Source organism: Macaca mulatta, chromosome 5 (assembly GCF_049350105.2).
Source record: "Macaca mulatta isolate MMU2019108-1 chromosome 5, T2T-MMU8v2.0, whole genome shotgun sequence".
NCBI lineage: Eukaryota > Metazoa > Chordata > Mammalia > Primates > Cercopithecidae > Macaca > Macaca mulatta.
Window position 1 is genome coordinate 192,646,157 of NC_133410.1, and position 22,183 is coordinate 192,668,339.

Genomic DNA, 22,183 nt, shown 5'->3' on the forward strand with positions numbered 1-22,183 from the left:
TGAGCCCTGGCTGGTCACTGTTTGCAAATCTGCAGTGCAGACTGAGAAAACCAAACCAAACCACAGAACATTGCTTTAGATCCACTAGGTTGAGGAACATGTTTTCAAAAACTCTTTGAATGTGAATGTATTTCCCTAAATCACAAGTGGGGGTTTAATCAATGTTGAACAAAATGTCTGCTTGTTCTACTAGAGTTAAGCGTCTCATTGGATCTGATAGAAATTTTTCATTTAATATTGCAAATAGGTGAGTAATCCACACTGTTCAGAAACAGGCAGCAGATGTCTCTGTCCCATCTTGGCCTCTCGTCTGTCCAGTTGCCATCCAGATAGGTGCCACGATTCCTGGTTTCTTAGGCATCTTCAAAGGTATGTTTTCCCTCCAGCTGGCGGGTACCCTGTGCTGGGGCCCTGATGACCTGAATGGCAGTGTCTCCTTCTAGGGGCTCTGGGAAGAGTCTGGCTGAACAGAGAAGGAGAGAGGCTGCCTCCATGCCACAGAGCATATGTGACCAGAGACCAGGGGAACATGCATGAATGGTTTTAACATAACTGGCACTTAACACACAGATCACGCTGCTTGGAAAATTTCAGGCTGAGTGACATGGCAGCATTTTCCAGGGGCTGCTGGAGCCAAGGCGTCTTCTCTCAGGCTCCCCGTGCCTTGACGTGCCCCAGCCTCAAAGTCACCCATCTTTCCTCTTTGGTGGACTCTGTGACAGGATATTTCATAGGCCAGGGGGCTGTTGTCAGGAGTCTGGGCTGCCAGGCAGAGGTTGAAGAGGGCTGGAGAGCAGGTTCCAGGCTAGGCCCATGGTCTGCTAGTGAGTGGCTGAAGAACACAATATTTGAGGTTTTCTCCCAAACATTTATATTTCTGTACAGTGGCTGCTTTCAACCTTTAAAGCAGAATGTTTTCTCAAGTCCACCTGTGAAAGCCAAATCCTGACACACAGGGGATCTTTCAGGGAAAGCTAGACACGCTGCAGAACTGATGGGCGACCGTGACAGTCCGTGTGCAGAACCCGGGCGACTGTGACGGTCCGTGTGCAGAACCCAGGCGACTGTGACGGTCCGTGTGCAGAACCCGGGCGACTGTGACGGTCCGTGTGCAGAACCCGGGCGACTGTGATGGTCCGTGTGCAGAACCCGGGCGACTGTGATGGTCCGTGTGCAGAACCCGGGCGACTGTGGTGGTCCGTGTGCAGAACCCGGGCGACTGTGGTGGTCCGTGTGCAGAACCTGGGCGACTGTGATGGTTCGTGTGCAGAACCTGGAAGGAGAGCCCAAGGCTTGGGGGCCACTTAGGCAAACTCCGTGGGTGTCTCCACCGTGACATCCACAGATACAGGACTTCTGTCTGCTACCATCCACCCTTCCCTCAGGCCAGTCCTTGTTAGGGGCCATTGGTGTCCAGTGGGATTAACTATAGACCACTTTCTTCATATGTACAAAACAGGTCAAATTGGAGCTATTGTGATCATAAAACAGGGCAAGGGACACAACATCTCACTGGGACCCCCATCCAGTCCCCCTTTCCACCTGCTCCCACTCAGTGGGCTCTAAGAACCTCTCTATGGTATTTTCAGCACCTAGAACATTCCCAGCACACACCCCTGATATAATAATTTGTGCTCCTAATGTCTCAAGATGGAGTCACTCATGCCAAGTATCAGTAAGCCCACTGTGAAGCTGTCTCCCTCCTCAAAGTGATAGCCACATATGCAATGGACTGAAGTGATGACACCTGCTGCTGCCCGGTGCCACCCCAACCCTGAAACAGACCGATAGAAAGTGAAAGGCGGCTTAGATGGTGAGAGCAGACTCATCTGGGAGGACAACAAGAGCAGCCAAGAATTGGCCTCGTTCAAGACACCTTTAGAGCCTCTGCCCATGAGAGCCCGAAGCCTTCTCCTTCTCCCAGTTCTGGCATCTGGTGCCAGAAGCAGTGAGGCCCCCGTCGACCAGTGTCCCAAGGACATCCGGACCCACTCGGCTCAGTTGTAGGTGTGCTGGTCTCCCGAGCCATCACTGCGGTTCCTTACTGCACTGTTATTACTGCTTGTGTGTTGGTTCATTACATGATCCGTGGATCCGTGGTGCATGGAGGCCTCTCAATAAAAGGTGGATTCAAACATGTGTAGTTGGCTATCGAGTCACTGTGAACCTTTCTGGCTTCGGTTGGGGTCAGCACATCTAGGTGGCCAGGACCTAATTAATATCAATCATGCACTCCATCTGTCCGATCTTCTCACGCTAAACAGCAAGAATGCAGGACTAGGAAGATGATGTAATGTATCCAAGTCCCTGCGGACTGTGGCAGTCAGGAGAAGCTGGCGCCTCTGCCCCCTTTCCCTGCCCTGTGGACCACGCTGCTTCCCAGCCTGCCCCGTGCAGATAGTCGGCGGAGCAACCCAGGTTAAGTGGAGGAGACTGCTCACCACCAAAGGTGACACCCGGGGGACTTGGCCTCCCGGCACACCTGGAGCCCACTCCTGGCCCCTAGCACTCAGCCCGGGGTGTTCTGCTGCAGACATTTACACACATTGTCCCATGCACGTGCTCTTGAAGGTGCCCGGGGGAGTTCCTTCATCAAGAACTAAAGCATCTTCAGTATCCTGGACCAAAGTTCCACTGGTGTCAGCCCCGACAGCCCTTTGTCTAAATAGGGTGGCCCACACATCCTCCCATGATCTGCCTTCTCGATCTTCTCTCCTTGCTATGGAAAGGGCTGATGATGGCAGTTGGTTCAGAGTATCCAACAAGAGCCAAACGCTGCACGTGGGCTCCCAGGACCCCCAGGCCTGCCCCAGGTCTCTGCCTGGTTATTGTGTGGACACAATGGGTCTATTGTGGGGCTCTGAGGGGCTCTGAAACTCGAGCAGGTGTTGCTGAAGGTGTCTCTGAAACGAATGTTAGCCTGCTGAGTCAGGCTCCCTCTGAATTAATTTGAAATGCCCTTTAACCCACTTTTGGCACAGCGCCCATGCTGAGCAGGAACTGGAGCCGCAGGGGTCAAGCCACCCCGAAAGCCTGGACAGGAGGCACATGATCCTATCCATCAACGCTGGGGTGAGGGAGGCAGGGGTGGGGGTTGTGAGATCGCCATGGCGTGTAGACCGCAGTGGCTCCACGTGGACAAGCCTTCTAGAAACGCCTTTGCTGTTATTACAATCAAAAGCTTTCACCACCTTTTACAGCTTGGCCCACTACTCTAACCACTCCCTTCTTCATGGAGTGAGTTTCCAGCAGCTGAATGCCGTATAATCAGAACACCCTCTCATCACCACGGAAGCTGAAAGAAACATATTTTTTGAAAAGTGACACTTCAGTGCAGAGAGGTTTGTTGATAGGAGCTTAAATAATGACGTGCTGGGAGACATTATGTTAGTAAATTCTTAGAACACATTTTTTTTTCCTCGGGGCATGGCTGGTTACTAGTGCTCTTACTCACTTCTAGCTTCTATTGCTGGACACCTCGCCTGCCATGCCTGCATCTTTAGGCAGCTTAATCGAGGCTCATTACACAGAGTGTAGTTTGAAGTAGAAAAATGTTGTTAGGTGTCTCTGGGAAGTATATGACAAAATGTTGACAAAAGTTAATTCAGATGGGAAGGCAGATTTTAACTGTGCATCTGTGAGAAATATTCTGCACCAGCTGGGTAGCAAGCAGTGAGATAGGAAGTCCATTTCCTGGGGTCCACTAGGACCCACAGGATCAATTTCTCTCCTTTGCCTCGGTGGTATTCTGCATGCTTCTTGAACTCTCCTTTAAGACATTGTCTCTGATCCCCTAAAGGGATAACGTCAAGTGAATATCTTACTCCACTTGAAATATAATTTGGTGAAAAGTTACTTTTCCAAATAAATCTCACTGAGATAAACAGCCCTTCGAACTTTCCCATCTATGCTAATAGGAGCCCCTTTACTCAGACTTCAGACGATCTTGTAGCTGTGGCATCGGTTTGGGCTCTTCTTTCATATTCATTTGTCAGCCAATCAGCAAGTTCTGCCTCATGGATGCTCTTCAAATTCAACTCTCCCCCTCACTTACAGTCCATCACAAAGAGCAGATGCGGTGATGTCTGGAGTGGAAAAGGAGGGAAGGAGGAGCCTGTTGGATTACCGTTTGGTGTGGCTTTCATAGACTTTCATCAATTGCACATGTTTTTTACACACTCAATTCTCTGTAACCCCCAACCCACACCCAGATGGTGAATGGGCTCAGCACCCCCTCCTTCGGACCTGAACACACTCACTTTTCCTTTGCCCGAACTACCCATGATGACAATGTTCTGTTTTCTCTTTTACCTCTGCCATGAGAGCAGCATGTCTCATTTAGAAGTTGCTTTTTTCAGCCTGGGTCCCAGAATGAAAAGGAAATGGGGTGGAGGTCATTCCTCAAGGCCACGTACATGATTGAGGAATAAACGTTAGCTATTCTAAGACTCAGACATGGTGTGGAATTGCTTGTTGCAACAACATAACTCAGCCTCACCTTACTGATAAAGGGCGTAATATGTACGCTGTTACTAATGGTGAGTTTACACGTATATTTGCTCATTCTGTTCTCACAGCAAGCCTATTGGGTAGCATTTACTTTCTACATTCTACTAATAAAATATTAACACTCACTGGACGCAATGGCTCACACCTGTAATCCCAGCACTTTGGGAGGCTGAAGCAGGTGGATCACCTGAGGTCAGGAGTTCGAGACCAGCTTGGCCAATGTGGTGAAACCCCATCTCTACTAAAAATAAGAAAAAAAATTAGCCAGGCATGGTGTCGGGCACCTGTAATCCCAGCTACTCAGGAGGCTGAGGCAGGAGAATCACTTGAACCAGGGAGGCGGAGGTTGCAATGACCTGGGATCATGCCACCGAACTCCAGCCTGGGTGACAGAGTGAGACTACGTCTCAACAACAAAACAAAACAAAACAAAAGATTAACACTCAAAAGAAGCTGTTCAAGTTCTGAAAGTCAAAGAATGACAGAATAGATTAAATTCGATCTCTGACAGCAAATCCATAGCTTTCTCCACTGGACCTTTCGTAGGGAGTTGACTTGTGGCCCCCAAGAAGATATATTGAAGTTCCAACCCTCAGGACCTGTGAATGTGACCTTATTAGAAATAAGCCCTTTGCAGATGTAATCAAGTTAAGATGATGTCATGAAGGTGGGCCCTAATTCAATATGGCTGGTGTCCTTGTAAGGAGAGGCACAGAGAGGGACAGAGAATGCCCTGTGACAACGGAAGCAGAGGTTGGAGTGATGTATCTACCAGCCAAGGAATACCCAGGATTGTCGGCAACACCAGAAGGCGGGGGAAGGCGCAGAACACATTCTCCCCTCGATATTTCAAAGAGGGCATGGCCCTGCCTGCACCTGGATTTCAGACTTTGGGCATCCAAATTTGCTAGAGCAGCTCTAGGAAGCTAACACACCATGACTGCCTCAATTTCAGGGCAGAAGTCACCAGAAACTCTCAGTGAGTAGGTTTGGTCATAGAAGTGGGCTGTGTAAAAAAAAACCCTGCATTCTTCCATTAGCAGCCTAGTGTCACAATCCTGTTTATATTGCTTTCCAATGGCTGTCATGACAAAGTAACACAGGTTGGGTGGGTAAACAAAAGAAATCCAGTTTCTTATAGTTCTGGAGGCTGGGAGTTTCAGATCAAGATGTCATCAGGGTTGATTTCCTCTGAGGCCTCTCTTCTTGGTTTGCAGACAGCCGCCTTCCCCCGTGTCTATATGTGGTCTTCCCTCTGTGCCCGTCTGGGTCCTAATCTCCTCTCCTTATAAAGATACCAGCGATACTGGATTAGTACCCACCTTAGTCACCTCATTTTACCTTCATTACTTCTTTAAAGATCTTATCTCCAAAAACAGTCACATTCTGCAATATTGGGGGGTAGGGCATCAACACGTGGGTTTTGGGGGTGTACAAATAGCCCATAACATGCCCCGATATTTTTAAACATCTAAGTAGCTCCTTGTGATGCTGGCATAAACAGCCTGGCCACCTAAGCAGCTTGGGACAGAGGCTGAAAACACAAGGATGGCCATGCAAGTCCCTTTAAGCTGCCACATGCGTCCCTAGGTCCAACAGCCAGACCACTGGCACCTAGGCTTGAACTGTCCTCACAGTGTTCCACGCTGGTTCTGAATCACGTGCCTGGTTCCACGCATGGCTGTTGAGCCACGTGCCTGGTTCCACGTGTGGCTGTTGAGCCACGTGCCTGGTTCCACGCGTGGCTGTTGAATCATGTGCCTGGTTCCACGCGTGGCTGTTGGCTCCACTTTCTCGACTTCAGTGATCTTCACTACAAGGAGGATCTCCTTTGGGCTGTGCGGACCGCTGGTGTCCTGGTTAAACTTTCTCCCACCATCCCCAGCCTCTTTCATCTCCTACTTTGACACAGCTCTCCTTGGAGGTGACTCTCCCCCAGGCCTCTTTCTGACTCCAACCTTATAATCAAAATTTAAAACAAAACTGAAAGACACATTTTGGGATATGTAAGATTACTAGACATAAAGGGTAATCGGTTCTCTAAATGCGAATTGCTTTCATATGAGCAAAGCATGATTGTAGTGTTTTCTCCTCCTTATTAGTTTAGAAGTGTCGAACATCAAAGTAATCATTCATTTCCCTGAAACTCTGAATGTCTTAATCACCATTATAATGCTTTTTCCCTAAAATAATTTTTTTTTGAGATGACGTTTCACTCTTGTCACCCAGGCTGGAGTGCTGTGGCATGATCTCGGCTCACTGCAACCTCCGCCTCCCAGGTTCAAACGATTCTCCTGCCTCAGCCTCCCGAGTAGCTGGGATTACAGGCACACGCCACCACACCCAGTGAAATTTTTTTCGTGTTATTAGTAGAGACAGGGTTTTACCATGTTAGACAGGCTGCTCTCGAACTCCTGACCTTAAATGAGCCACCTGCTTCGGCCTCCCAAACTACTGGGATTATAGGCGTCAGCCACTGCACCCAGCCCACTATAATAAATTTTATTTGGAGAAGATAGAAATAAATAAACTGGTGCCGTGATGGAAAATAAAGAGAGTAAGAGGGATAGAGAGCGCTGATGGGGTGGCCGGGGAATGCATCCGCCACGGTGACCTTGGGAGGCAGATCCGAAGAACGCAGCGATGCCCAGCTTGGGCCTTTCTGGGGAACAAGCAGAAGGGAAGCAGCCAGGAGAAGCAGCGCACTCAAGCATGCCCAGCGGGACACAGGCAATCGAAGGGAAGGGTGGTGGGAGCAAGGCCCCGAAGGGGCTGGGTGACCTATGGGGCCAGGTCTGCAAGAGCGTTAGATTCCACTTGGTACAACAGAACTCGCCGGAGGGTGTGGACAGAGGAGTGGCGTGATCGGGACTGCTTTCCCAGGGCCGCTTTGGTTGTAGGGCAGGCAGCGAGAGGGAGCTGGAGCAGAGGAGGTTCCGGGCAGTTGGGGTTGCGGCTTCAGCCAGTGGTCAGCAGTGGAGGAGGTTGGGTGAGGAGAGGCTGAGGATCGACCTTGAAAGGACAGCTGATTTCACTGTGAGACAAAGGAAGGTCAGGGAGATCAGGAGGAACCAAGGGAAGGGACCACGGAGGAGTGAGTGAAATAAAAGGGAACCAAGGAGGACAGAATCCTGGGACCAGTGAGCTGTCAGAAAGGAGGGGCAGATGCAGCTCCCAGCCAGGGAACCAAGGCTGGGATTGACCAGGACCCCCGGGAGGACACTGTTCCAAACAGAAGCTTGGCTGGATTTGGTGCAAGCGAGAGTAGGAAGACAGGAAGAGGGCCCGCCAAAGAGAGATTTATTTCAGGAGGTACCTACATTGAAGGAGGCTCACAAGCTGGGGCAATGTCCCCATGTAAATGCTGATCCTGGGGAAAGGAGAGGGGAGGGGACCAGGGAGGCTCTCTCCACCCTACCTGGAGCTGTGTGAATGCAGAGTCTCTGAACAGCCCCTCAAAGGAAGCCTGAATTCTGCAGTAGGCTGAGGATGCCGGCTTTCTCAAAACATGATTGTTCAAGTACTTTCTGCCTTGATTGCCTTTGGTCCAGTTTTAACTTAAATCAGATATTTTCTTAAAAGGTGGGATGGTAGGAAGTATACCTTACTCTGCTGTTTTACTCCAGAACAATGGATCCTTGATATCAGGTAAGAATTTGTGTCACGGGTAATTTCTAGGAGTGCGAGACAAAATACCGTGGCACAAATAGTAATTCTGAGTAGTTAGCATCCCTGTTGTTGCCTTGATTTCCACAGAGGAGCACGATGATTCAGTCTCTCGCTGCTCCCTGGACTGTCTTGAGGAGATCTCTATCCTCGGGTCTCAGGTCACTCGCACAACCTTCTGGCCACTACAAGATGCAGGCCTAGGCCCCAGCCAGTTGCTGTGTGAGAACGGGGTCTCTGATGCCTACTCTCTCATCTCAGCTCTGCCATGACATTCTTTGGTGCCTGAAACAAAACACTAAATTTCCCTGCACTTTATTTCCTAGTGTCTAAATGTTGAAATACTAGTAATATACTGTGGGACAAACTTATTTCAGCATCTGTTGATCTCTGGGTGGGTTACTGGCAGTAAAGACGAAGTTCTAGACTGGCTTCCCCACTACTCAGAACGTTTCTGGGCCACTTTCCCCAACTGCTTAACCAGAAGTGTTTGAGAATTGCAAACAAATGTTACCATTAGCCTTAACAAAACGATGCTAAGTTACGCTGCCTCAAAACAGATGCGGCATTTCCCTCTTACCCATGACCTGGATTGAACAAATCACTGCTTTCTTTCCTTGACTTTATGTTAAACTCCACTTCAGTCAAATGCGAATTTACCCCAAAGAGAGAATAACGTTACAAAAAAATCCCCGGTAAGATAGACTAAAACAGAAAGCATTCCAAGGGCATTGAAACTGTGGTTGTGTTTGCACTAGAATGAAGGTGATCCACACACCACTCTTCAGAAAGAGAGCTTATGCCTAAAGTAAGATGTAAAGACACACACCACGCCAGTGGCTGTTTCTTCCAGCTCAGATCTCTCCTCTTTAAAATGCCTTTTTCACGCTACTCCAGCTGGAAGGAACGTCTCCTCTCCCTGGTCCTCTGCAGCACGCTGGGACCCTACTCCCTATTCTTTGTGTATTCATTCTCTTGGGCTGCCATTATAAAGTACCACAGATGGAGTGGCTCCCACAACAGCAATTTATTTGTTCACAGTTCATGAACGAGGTGTTAGCAGGGTTGGTGTCCCCTGGGCCCCTCTCCACTGCCTGTGAGGGCCGCCTTGGTGTGTCCTCAGATGGCCTTTTCTCTGCACGTGCACATGCCTGTGTCTTTTCGCCTTCCTATACCGTCATATTGGAATAGGGCCCCACTTTAATGGCCTTATTTTAACTTGGTCACCTTTAAAGACCTTATCTCCAAATGCAGTTACATTCTGAGGTACTGGGGGCTGGAACCCCAACTTGAACTGGGAGACAGGAGGGCGAGGACACATTTGGGCTCACAACACCTTGCTACACACTTTAGAATATTAGCGGGCGCCCATTCACGAGTGTTCTTCCTCCCCTATTTGAATGTAATCTCCCTGGTGAAAGGCCATTTTTAAGATTCAGTGTTCCCAGCAATCAATTGTTTGATTCATCTTCATGATCATGATTGGCATTTTGGTTACGTTTGTCCTGATGTAAACATGTTTTGAGGCAAATAAATAATCAGCCATGGTGGTTTCATGGCAGCAACTGGGCTAGATGGTTTCAAGGTTGCTCACAAATAGGCCTGTTGACTTCCCATCCCCATTCACTGTGAAATTCTCCCTCTCAAGGGAGTTTCAGCCATTTGCATAATTTCCACATGAAGGCATCCTAGGAGGGGCCAGCCCTAACTTTAAAATTCCCTGTGCAAATAGCAAAGACTTGGGACCAACCCAAATGCCCATCAATGATAGAATGGATAAAGAAAACGTGGCACATATACACCATGGAATACTATGCAACCATAAAAAAGAATGTGTTCATGTCCTTTGCAGGGACATGGATGAAGCTAGAAGCCATCATTCTCAGCAAACTAACACAGGGACAGAAAATCAAACACCGCATGTTCTCACTCTTAAGTGGGAGTCAAACAATGAGAACACATGGACACAGGGAGGGGAGCATCACACACTGGGGCTTGTTGGAGGATCAGGGGCACGTGGAGGGAGAGCATTAGGACAAATACCTAATGCATGCAGGGCTTAAAACCTAGATGACGACTTGACAGGTGCAGCAAACCACCATGGTACATGTATGCCTATGTAACAAACCTGCACGTTCTGCACATGTATCCCAGAACTTAAAGTGAAATAAAATAAAATAAAATTCCCCATGCATTCCCTAGTTCTATATCTGCATCCAGCAGCATCTGAAATCCCAGCCTGATGCAGCCCTGGCAGTTCATCTCATTTTATTTTGCCTGAAGTCTCCAAGCGAGTTCTCCCAGCTCGAAGGTCAGCATTCTTTCCAACAACTCATCACTCCTCATTATACAAAGGGAAGAACACCAGGGGCTTTCTGTCTTCTGAGCAATAATTCGGGTAATGAAGTGAGAGCTTAGCCTCTCTTATGAATGCTGAGGAACCCTAAAACAGCGTATCTTTTCGTTCCAAAAAGATCTAACATAGCGATTTTGTTGGTTCATAAAATGCTCAAATACTCAAACCATATGTTTAGGTACAATTCCCAATGGCTATATCCTTCCTTATATGAATAAAAGAGGAGGCTTTCAGCATCAGGTGGAAAAATAAGTACGGATATTGGGGAAAATAGTCTAAATTTAACCCTGAGTCAGTTCCAAGACAGTGGAGGTGATACCAGCTTCATGGCCCGGCATCTCCCAGCCTGCGAATCCTGCTTCAAGTCTGCAAGTCTGCCCAGTAGGTACAAGACAAATCATACCCAAGGACATTTGGACATAAACATGAGCCTTGCTAGATACCTCCCTTGTGCGGGGCAGCTTCTAAGAAACATATAGACCAAGCAGACTTCCACATCAGTGAATACATTTGGCCATCTGAAAACACAGAGACTAACACATATGGAGACCTGTGGCTTCCTTGGGCCAGCCTCAGTTTCAAAGCCAGGGTGAGATCTTTGCCAGGCACTCATGGGACCTGTGCTGCCCGTAATGGAAGAGGCTCTTCTCTGAGGACGACACAAGGGAAACACACACAGCCTGAAAAGAAGGCGTGTCTCAGCGTGACGGAGGCTATGTGCAAATCATTCCTTGTGCCGATATCAGGAGTGTGAGTCTGACAAACAAAAGGCCATGTCACTGGCTGAGTGTCTCTGTGGAGTCTGTAATGGTCCTGTTACTTACTTGAGTCCTTTCTAAAATGGATTTTGTTCGTTTTCCACTGAGATGGCAGAAGCTGCACGTGGCGTGGCAGTTTATGAATTGGGTCCCCCAGCAAGGCTCTGAAAGACAGCTGGAGTGGGGTGGGCCGTGTGTGTGAAGCCGCTGTGCAGAGCTGGAGTCGGCCGTGCACACAATGACATCTGTGTGTGACCCGGCAGCCTGCAAACCGCTTCCCTGCAAAGGGAGACGCAGGCCAGGGGACGGCCAGAGACTTTTGTTAATTCTGTTTATCTTACAGACTGTTTTTTTGTCTGCTGTGGGAAATAAAAAACAAATACATAACTTCCTTGCTTGTGTGCGGTCTGAATTTTTCTCTCTCTCTCATGCCCTCATTTTCATGCAAATGAGTATCTCTTCCCTTCAGTTTGGGGCATCAGCTTATGGCATTTTTACATACACGTGTATATACTGTCTGTGCACAAAGTCAGAGATAAAAATGTGTGTTTTAGACCCCTTCGGCTTTAGTGTTCTGTGGAGATCCATGAGATATCAGCGATCTCATTCTCTTTCTGTTAACATAATTAGTAGAGTTCTCTCTGTGCTCAGAGCACATGGCTGAGTCCCGCATAACCAGCAATAACAGTGCATTCTTAACGGCCTCCCTGGATAGTTTGCTAAATTCTTTCTGAGAGCCTCTCACTGCCTTTACAAAGGTTATAGCTGAAAAACAAACCAGGAACTGGGAATCCAGCTCTGTGAGCAAAGAGAAGGCCGCACATTCTATTATTGCACAGGTAGAGGCTCAGGTTCGTGCAGGTGCGTTTGGACTCCTGGCAATTCCAGATGAAGGCCGTCCTTAGGAAACTCAGCGATCCCAAGCCCAGGCAGTCTGGGTTAGCAGAGGTTTGATTTGTTTTGTTGAGTTTTTGTTGGTTGGTCTTTTGCAGATGCTGCAAATCACAAACGGGGAACCTGAACTATACAAGCTTTTTCTTCTCTGTATCATTTTACCTGGCCAAAAAAGGCAGAGGAAGGGGAAGGTGGCATTGCTAAATAACAGAAAAGGATAAGACCTAAAAATTCCCCCTTCCCCAAGTAGTCCAGGAGCACTACTCCCCTCTGAGGACCCCACAGGTACCTTCACAGTCTAACACACTGAGAAACAAGCCCACAGGACGCCAGGATGACATGACCGCAGAGCAAAGGGACAGAAGGAGTTTGGGACGCATGCACGGACACCTGTTGATTGTGCAAACTTGAACTTAGAAAATATGAGGCTCATTAGAATTTCTCTTTCTAAAATAAACAACCACTTTCAATATCGTCAAATATCATCTACTGCTGTAGTTCTCTGTCCTCCACACTGAGAATCCAGAACAGGTCCTTGGGATAACTTTTGGGAAACAACACCACCGCAAAAACAAAAGTCTGCTCAGCCAAGGACACAGATTTCTTATCTACCTTTGATGTCCCAAAGGACTAGAGAATACAGAGCATTTAAATAAGACTCCGATGCCAGGAGCTCACTGTTCCCTGCTGGACTCCAGCCCTCCCCTCCCTGCCCAGAAGAGGACACGGTACTCACCAGTCATTAGGGTATAGTAATTGGGATACGAGAGACTAGGGAAGTCTGGAGTCAAATAATCCACTTTTACTCCCCTGCTCACAATCTCTTTGAAGCCAGGCAATGACTCCAGTGCCTCATCACTGATGTAGTCTGAGCGAAAACCATCCAGCAGAAACACCAGCAGCTTCCGGCGGTCAGAGGCTGTCTGGGCCAGGCCCAGGACAAGGGCCAGCAGGAGGGTCCCAAGCTTCATTGCCATGCTGCCAGGAGCCTGCCAGAGCCCGGCTGGCACAGCTGTCTCCTTGCAAAGACTGAGGATGGAGAATCTGTAGCTATTCTCTCTTCCAGGGGCTGGACCTTGAGCCGCTGGCCTTCCTGAGCCAAGTTCACTTTCAGAATTTAAAGGAACAGCACCCCCTTTTCCACACATCTATGCTCACCCTTTACTAGAAAGTCCAGAGACCGACTCCTTCAGATAAGCCGGGTTCCAAACAACCCAGAATTAACACCAGGGGAGAGAGTTCAACCTTATTATTTTTGGTGAACGTTCCAGAAATACAAGCACCCACAGAGGTGGAATTTTAGAAGATGACAAAGTCAACACTAACTTTGCAGTTGAGCTAACCAAAGGGAGGAACCAAGGAAAAGGGCAAGATTTTAATTTGATGTTATCCCACATCATGGCCTCATTTAAACTCTTTTTCACTTAGAAGTTAGTAACGCAAACCTCTGGACTCAGTGCATAAACAGGAAACAATACGCTTCGGTGGACCCACTTGTAAACTTTCCAGCTGTGTCTCTGTAGTCACAGCACTTAAAAATAATTATTTGTCTATGTCTTGGCCACTTACGTTTTTAAAAATGCAGTGTTATTACTTTATTTTTCAAATATGATTTAGCTGCTGGTGCCCATAGGAGGAGGTGGTTCGTAGAAGAGCCCCAGAGCCAAGGAGAAGCTTCCAGAGTTGGACAATGGGAAATCATTACTGGCAGAATGGTCTGAAGCAGCATTGCCCCCATAGGATGGAAATGAAATCGAGAGCTGGAGATTGAGAGCTTGAGATGGAAAAGCAGAGCTAGAAATTACCATGCAGGCTTTGGGACAGGGAGGACTAGGCAGAGCAGAAAATAGGAGGAGGTAAGTGACAGGGAGGCAGATGTGAGCTGGGGAGCAGACAGAGTTAGCACAAAGTACCCAGAGTCCGGAGGTTCCCTAGAGTGGCTCTGTCATGCTACATAAATTTGAACGACACAATTCATGTGAAGGCTTATAAAACACGGCTGAGTGCAGTGGCCCACTTTGGGAGACCAAGGTGGAAGGATTGCTTGAGGCCAGGAGGTTGAGACCAGCCTGGGCAACATAGCAAGACCCCACCTCTATAAAAAAATTTCAAAATTAGCTGGGCATGGTGGCATGTGCCTGGTCCCAGCTACGCAGGAGGCTGAGGTGGGAGGACTGTGTGAGCACAGGCGTTCAAATCTGCAGTAAGCTGTGATTGTATCACTGCACTCCAGGCGGGGCAACAGAGTGAGGCCCAGCCTCAGAAAAAAAAAAAAAAAAAAAGACATAAAACATGCATGCCCCATAGCAAGTGCTTAGATGTTAGATGTTATTCGCATTATAACATCACTTGGCTCCCAAGGAAACTTGCAGGCTCTGGGCAAACTTTCCAGGGAAGGAAGCTAGACACCAGCCACACCAGCCACTCTCAATCGAACCCCAAATCCCTCTTCCACCTCTGCCCTCTGCTTGTGTCTGTTCTCCTTCTCTTTTTCTGTTGTATTTGAGTCAAGCCCATACACAGGATCACGATGTCACTTTTTAAATTATGCTGCAAAAGAGAAACACATTGGCCAAATTACCACTCCCATCTCAAGGGACTTGGCCAAGGAACAGAATTCTTTTTTCCAATAAGAGTTAATGCTTTCTATAATTAAATTTAAATTTTTTCCCTTATGAAAAAATAAGGATAAGGGGAGTTTATTCTAAATGGTTGTTACTTTGAAAACAATGTTACTCTTTTTTCCTTGAGTTGTGTGCTATTATTGTTGCTATAAACAGAAAAAAAGAGAGAAGAAAGAAAGAGGGAAGGAAGGAAGGAAGGAGGAAGAAGAAGGAGGAGGAGGAGGAAAAAAAGAAAAGAGAGAGAGAAAGAAAAAGAAAGAAAAGAGAAAGAAAAAGAAAGAAAGAGAGAAAGAAAGAAAGAAAGAAATTGAGGGAGGGAGAAAGAGAAAGAAAGGGAAGGGAAGAAAAGGGAAGAAGGAAAGGGAACAGAAGGGAAGAGAAGAAAGGAAGAAAAGGGAAGAAGGGAAGGGAATGGAAGGAAAGGGGAAGGGAATGGAGCAGAGGGAAGTGAAAGGAAGGGAAGGGAAGAAGGGAAGAAGAGAAGGGAAGAAGGGAAGGGAAGAAGGGAAGAAGAAGGGAAGGGAAGGGGAGAGTAGGGGAGGGAAGGGGAGAGTAGGGGAGGGAAGGGGAGGGGAGGGGAGGGAAGGGAAGGAGGGAAGGGAAGAAGGGAAGAAAAGAGAAAAAGGGAAGAAAAGAGATGGGAAGAAGGGAAAGGGAGGGAAGGGAAGAAGGGAAAGGGAGGGAAGGGAAGAAGGGAAGGGAAGGGAAGAAGGGAAGGGAAGGGAAGAGAAAGAAAGAGATGAGAAGGGAAGTGAAGAGATGGGACAGGAAGGGAAGGGAAGGAGAGAAGGAAGGGAAGGAGAGGGAAGGGGACGTGAAGGGAGGGGAGGGGAGGGGAAAAGGCAGGTGCATGCTGATGGGTTGATAAGCATCCTGGACACTGAGCATGACATGTGCTAGAAGGAGAACGTCTTCCCCTGGTGAGGGCCCACAGAGGTAAGAGGCCCGGATAGCTGTGCTCTGTGAGTTCCTGAGAGGCTCAGGGATTGTCTGGACTGTGAGGCTGGAGGTAACAGTGCAAGTCCAGGTGGTTTACTCTGGGATGGCTTCTGAGTTCACTTTGGGAGAGGTTAAGCATTCCAAATGTTAAAGATGAATATAAGAGGGATTTCCACTTTTCTCCACTACTAACAAAGGTACACACAAAATATGGCTCCCTGAGTGCCTCATTGAGCTATTGTGGGTGTCAACTCAAGTAACTTGCTTCAGATTAGCATGTCCACAGGTCACCAGAGGCTCCCAAGGCTCCACAAAGATTGTTGTGATGTATCTGGGGTGGCGGCATCATTGTTTTGTGATAATGTTTATGGTTATATTGTTTTATGACCATGTTTAGACAATGTCTCTAAAGCTTTGGATCAATAAATGATTGCCAATATGAATCTTTAATATACATACCAATATATGAAGAAAGAGACATATGGGATAGAATTCAAACCAAGTAAATCCTAGGGTTGCTCAAAGCCAGACTCCAGGTCTTGAACCATCTAACCTAGAAAAGGCTGGAAATGAAAGCTAAAAAGCAATAGGTAAAGGCCATATGTCATGCAGGTGGTTAATATTAAGTGCCCAAAGTCTTGTGATCCAAAACCTATGTGTCTGTGATCTGGATGTCTTCACTCAGGGGTGGTTATCAGCACCTAATGCTTATAAGTGCTTATTACAACTTGTTTTCAAGGGTTGGCAATACTGTAAAGTCATTGTCCACAGGGGTTGCATTTAGATAATGCAAAATATGAAAAATTTACTCCAGAAGTTGAAGCAACCTTTGTCCTAAAGCTGCTGCACGTCTCTCTAGGGACATGCATGAGCTCTCAGGAATGTGCTGTCCAGATTAGTCAGCACCCTGGTGCCTCGCCTTCATGGAGAGACAGGTGAGATGGAAGGGAAAGAGTCTTAGAAAAACAAAACAAAACAAAACAAACAAACAAACAAAAACAAAAAAAAAATTGTGATTCCAGAGTCAAGATCCTGGTACGATGCAATTGTGTGATTCTGAGGAAATTGCCTTTCTGGGCTTCAGTTTTCACCTCTGAAAAGTGACAAAGGCTTCAAGGTCGTTTCTAGCTGTAGAATCAATGCAATTTGAGAATGAGATCCCAAGTCAGCCCACGTCAGCCGACATCCACCCTTGTTGGTCCTATTAATTTATCCCAGCTTTTGCAGCCCTGCTGGTCTTTTGTTGGTCCATGTTAACCCTCCTTATATCTAGAAAACTATTCTTTAAAATTTAAGATGACATAAGGACATGTTTAGATAAACAAAAGATGAGAGAATTAGTTACCAACAGGCTTGTACTACAAAAAAATACTAAAGAATGTCCTTTAGGTTGAAAGGAAATAACACCAGATGAAAATTAATATATACAGGAAGGGAAAAAATTTCATAAATGATCAATGTGAATAAATATAAAAGACTATGTTTTTCTTTTATAAATATCCTTAAAAATAACTGCTTCAAGTTAAAAGAATAACCACTATGCTGAGAGAGATGACTTATGAAGAATTAAAAGATATAGAAACAACAGCCTAAATGAAAGGGATTGAATGTTTGAATGGAATTAAGTTGTTGTGAATTTTTTTGAAATTTATGAAATGGGAAAAGTCAGATGTCAAGAGTAAAATGTAAAGTGATTGAATATTAATTCTAACTAGACTGTAATAAGCATGCATATTGTAATCCTCAGAGTCAGTACTAAACAACAACAAAAATATACAAAGAGGTTTGACTAAAAGGTCAGTAGTGAAAGAGGAAACTACCTCAACATAATAAAGGCTATATTTGAAAAGCCCACAGCTGACTTCACGCCCAGTGGTGGAAAGCTGAAAGCTTTTCGTCTAAGAGCAGTAATAAGACAAGAATGCTCGATCTAAACACTTCTATTCAACATACTGGAAGTCCCAGCCAGACAATTAGGCAAGAGAATTATAAAGGAAAAAATAAAACCATCTCTGTTTGCCAATGACATGATCTTACATGTACAAACTCCTAAAGATCACACATACACACACACACACACACACACACAGAGCAAAGTTGCAAGATATAAAATCATCCAAAAATCAGTTGTGTTTCTATACAGTAACAATAAACAGTCCAAAAATAAAAATAAGAGAACAGTCTCATTTACAATAGCATCAAAAGGAACAAAATACTTGAAAATAGGCTCAGCGTGGTGGCTCACACCTGTAATCTCAGCACTTTGGGAGGCCTAGGCGGGCAAATCACTTGAGGTCATGAGTTTGAGACCACCCTGGCCAACATGGTGAAACCCGTCTCTATTAAAAGTACAAAAATTAGCTGGGTGTGGTGGCAGGTGCCTGCAATTCCAGCTACTCAGGAGGCTGAGGCAGGAGAATCATTTGAACCTGGGAGGTGGAGGTTGCAGTGAGCTGAGATTGCACCACTGCATTCCAGCCTGCGCAACAAAAGCGAAACTCCATCTCAAAAAAACTTGAAAATAAATCTAACCACAGAGGTAGAAGATCTGCATGCTGAAATGACAATATACTGATGAGAGAAATTGAAGAATACACAAATAAATGGAAAGATATTCTATGTTCATGGATTGGAATAATTAATATTGTTAAGATGTTCATATTACCCAAAGCAATCTACAGATTCAATGCAATCTCTATCAAAACTGAAACGATATTTTTCACAGAAATAGAAAAAAAATCCTAAAATGTGTATGGAACCAGAAAGAATTGTGAATAACTAAAGAAATCTTGAATAAAAATAATGAAGCTGGAGGCATCATACTATCTGACTTTGTAGCATACCACAAAGCTATAGCAATCAAAACAGCATGGTACTGGTATAAAAACAGACACATAGACCCAAGGAACGTAATAGAGAGGCCAGAAATAAACCAACACATTTACACTCGATGGATATTCAACAAAGGTGGTGTAGGGGAGTGAAAAAGGGCTTGCATTCACACTTTTTGATTCTTTGGCTGGGCTAATAATTAAATTGACATGAGACAGATTAATGAGAGAAAAATCATATTTAATTACATATGACACACAGGAATCTTAAAAATATGAGACCTGAAGAAGGGTCAGATGATTGAAGCTTATATAGCACCCTGAGCTACAGAAAGAAATGGGGCTTAGGGCTTCTGGGGAAGGTGGTGGGTGACACAAGTTACGGAAGAATGAATGGAGGAAATGTATGGTGAATAAAGATTAACTTGTTAAGCAGATAAAAAGTCTCTCAAGTAATAAAGGTTGCCTCTGAGCAGCCCTCAGAAGAATAGGTTATAGTATCTCTGGACATGGTGTCAATCTCCAGCCTCCTCTCCTTTGGTGCAAGTTAATTTTCCCTGGTGGTAAGATTTTGGGGGAGGAGATTTATGACAACTGAGTTCCTCTTGGAGGATTCATCTTTAGGCAGATAAGGGGAGCTCAAGAAAGCCTCTCCCTGCATCCACCCTTCCTCATGTCCATAGTTCAAAGTAATCAGCATACCAAAGAGTCGTATTTTGGGTTGGTATTTCGCAAACTCCTTCATTTCCCTTGTCTGAAACTTCCCTAGAAGTTTCACACACTAAAAGCTGAGTTGGTGGGTGCTGAGAGAAAAATGGAGTTAGTGACTGGTAAGGGACCTGGGAATAGGTCAGTCCAATGAAAAAGCTGTGGCCTCATTTTAGGAGGTGGTGTTGCAGATGAGTTCCCATCAAAGTTAGGCCTCTATATGGTGCATGGAAATAGGTGTTAATACATTTCTAGGGAAACAAAAAAAAGATAAAGATTAATGTTTGCAGGAGTCCATAAACTAGTTTCTGAGTCTGGAGGGCAGCCAATTGAGATTTCTAGATGCTGGGTTTGAAGCATCTTCAGTTGGAATTAAGCTGTTGTGACTGACATTGCCAGTGGAGACTGACAAAGGCAATCTGAAAGGTCGTCCAGGTCTGCAGTTTGCATCATGTGTTTCAGTGAACGTTCTGAGTAATGCATACACCAACAGACATGAAGGTTGTTTATACATAAGTTATTAAGCTGACTTCTCTGAATTCTATAGTAAGTCATCCAGCTTCAGCTTTCAGGGCTTCAGGAAAGGGCAGTTTTAATTTCAGTAATTCCATGTCAGAAGAGCGGGAGGAAACTTGAAAATGTTAGCTTGGAAAATCAGCGGCAGATATTGCAGAAACCTAGAAGAATTCAGGATCCAGTTTACAGATGCTCAGAAACGATGAGCTAGAATTTAATAACGGGTGCACTATAGTTTTCTTCTGAAACATAAATTTCTCTTTGGTCACCCCCATTTCTACAAAGAAATAATCACAGTAAGATCAGTTTATTGTAAGAAAAATTGTTTCATTAAAGTTGGCCTGCTTATTTATATAAGTGCAGCAAGAATAGTGATAAATTGTTGCTTTTAAGTCTGTTTTGCTGGAACTTTTAATAAGGAATCTCAGATTGAACTTTTAAAAGCCTCTGAAGGCTGAGAAGCCAAGCTAAGAACTCACCATCGGCCGGGCGCGGTGGCTCACGCCTGTAATCCCGGCACTTCCGCAGGCTGAGGTGGGCGGATCACGAGGTCAGGAGATTGAGACCGTCCTGGCTAACACGGTGAAACCCCATCTCTACTAAAAATACAAAAAATTAGCCGGGCGCGGTGGTGGCGCCTGTAGTCCCAGCTACTCCGGAGGCTGAGGCAGGAGAATGGCGTGAACCCGGGAGGCGGAGCTTGCAGTGAGCCGAGATCCGGCCACTCACTCCAGCCTGGGCGACAGAGCGAGACTCCGTCTCAAAAAAACAAAACAAAACAAAAAAACTCACCTTCAAACTTTGCCTGAAATACTTGCAGATATATACGTGAAGACCTTTTTCCTCAAGGTCCCCAAAATGTTCTGATGATCTTGGGCCTGCAGGAAGTGAGATTCCTGTCTCATGTGTGAGGCAACCACGTGAAGTGTTTATTCAAGGTACCAGGCCAGTTTTTTCCCCCTAAAGGGTGTATTGGCTGCAGAAAGTCAACCCTAGTTCTTTAAAGATGGCTGCTCATGTCAGAAAACATGACGTTCCAGTCATAGCCTTGACAGTATAACCAGTATTTCTGATTGTGCACTGTTGCAAGAAGAACAGATTCTTATTGAACTTATGCAAATAATTATATTGCCATAAAAATAGGAATACTCAATATTAGTTTCCAAATTCTAGAGGGATCAGGTCAGGAGAAAAAACGTAAATATTTTATTTACAAAAGTATAATTTACCAAATTGTTGTAAACTATGTATAGCTTTACAAAAAGTTCCCTTAAATCTGAAAACAAAACATAAAAAAGAATCAGCAATGTTTCATTAAAAACTATAATAATCCGTTATTAGTTCCGTTCCAGGTAATTAGTTCTTTTTTTTTTTTTTTTTTTTTTTTTTTTTTTGAGACAGAGATTCAATCTGCTGCCCAGGCTGGAGTACAGTGGCACAATCTCGGCTCACTGCAACCTCCACCTCCAGGGTTCAAGCAATTGTCCTGCCTCGGCCTCCCAAGTAGCTGGGATTACAGACACGCCCCACCACACCTGGCTGATTTTTGTATTTTTAGTTGAGACAGGGTTTCACCATGTCGGCCAGGCTGGTCTCAAACTCCTGATGTCAGGCGATTTGCCCACCTCGGCCTCTCAAAGTGCGAGGATTACAGGTGTGAGTCACCGTGCCTGGCCCCAGAAAATTAATTCTTATTCTACTTGATGTTGCATTGGCAATTTCATGAATGCATCAGTTTCTTCATTAGAGTTCTAAAAATTCTTACCCAGTCCAATGGTATGATCTTAAAGTTATCAGAAACCTGTATTTTAGAGTACTTGTCAGTCTTTTTCCTAAATCCCCCTGAAGAAGCAATTTTGAACTGCAGCTGATTGCAAAGGCTTTCAGAGAAGAATAAAAACAATAACAGTGGATGACAAAGACATAGAAGAAACACGGTTTAAAATCCAATGAGAGTACATTATAGCAAGCAATTGATGAGGAAATTTGGTCATTTCTGTGGCATACAACATTTAAAAATAATATCAAAATTATGATCGATAATGTAATAGGAATCTAGGAATCTCCTACAGCTCTTAGAACACTCATATCAATAACCTATCCATAAGTATAACTTAAAGAATGTTTAGCTTCACTTTTATTTGACCATGCATTCCAAATAATTTATCAAATAAGCCTAATTAGCTTAATATCCCTCTTATACAAGGTGAAAAACACATCATTTGATCTTTCCCAACTGAAAAATCCCCAGGTTAACTCAAGGTCTAAGAGATTAATTTGGAATTCAACTTGGGGAAATTGTCAAACATGTAAAAAAGACTTAAAACACATAACTAAATAGGATCACAAGCCATTATCTCATTTATTTAACCAGAACAATAA

At 45.4% G+C, this 22,183-nt stretch overlaps 1 protein-coding gene across 1 annotated transcript in view; it reads right to left on the bottom strand.

Annotated features, from left to right (window-relative positions):
* The window catches only part of ENPP6 (ectonucleotide pyrophosphatase/phosphodiesterase 6), a 120,804-nt gene extending 107,590 nt beyond the window's left edge, over positions 1-13,214 (bottom strand). Inside the window, exon 1 of the mRNA XM_001082274.5 lies at positions 12,920-13,214. Within this exon, the coding sequence (XP_001082274.4) occupies positions 12,920-13,160 (241 nt within the window). The 5' untranslated portion in view covers positions 13,161-13,214. The remainder of the gene's footprint in view (positions 1-12,919) is intronic.
* Between the last annotated feature and the right edge of the window lie 8,969 nt (positions 13,215-22,183).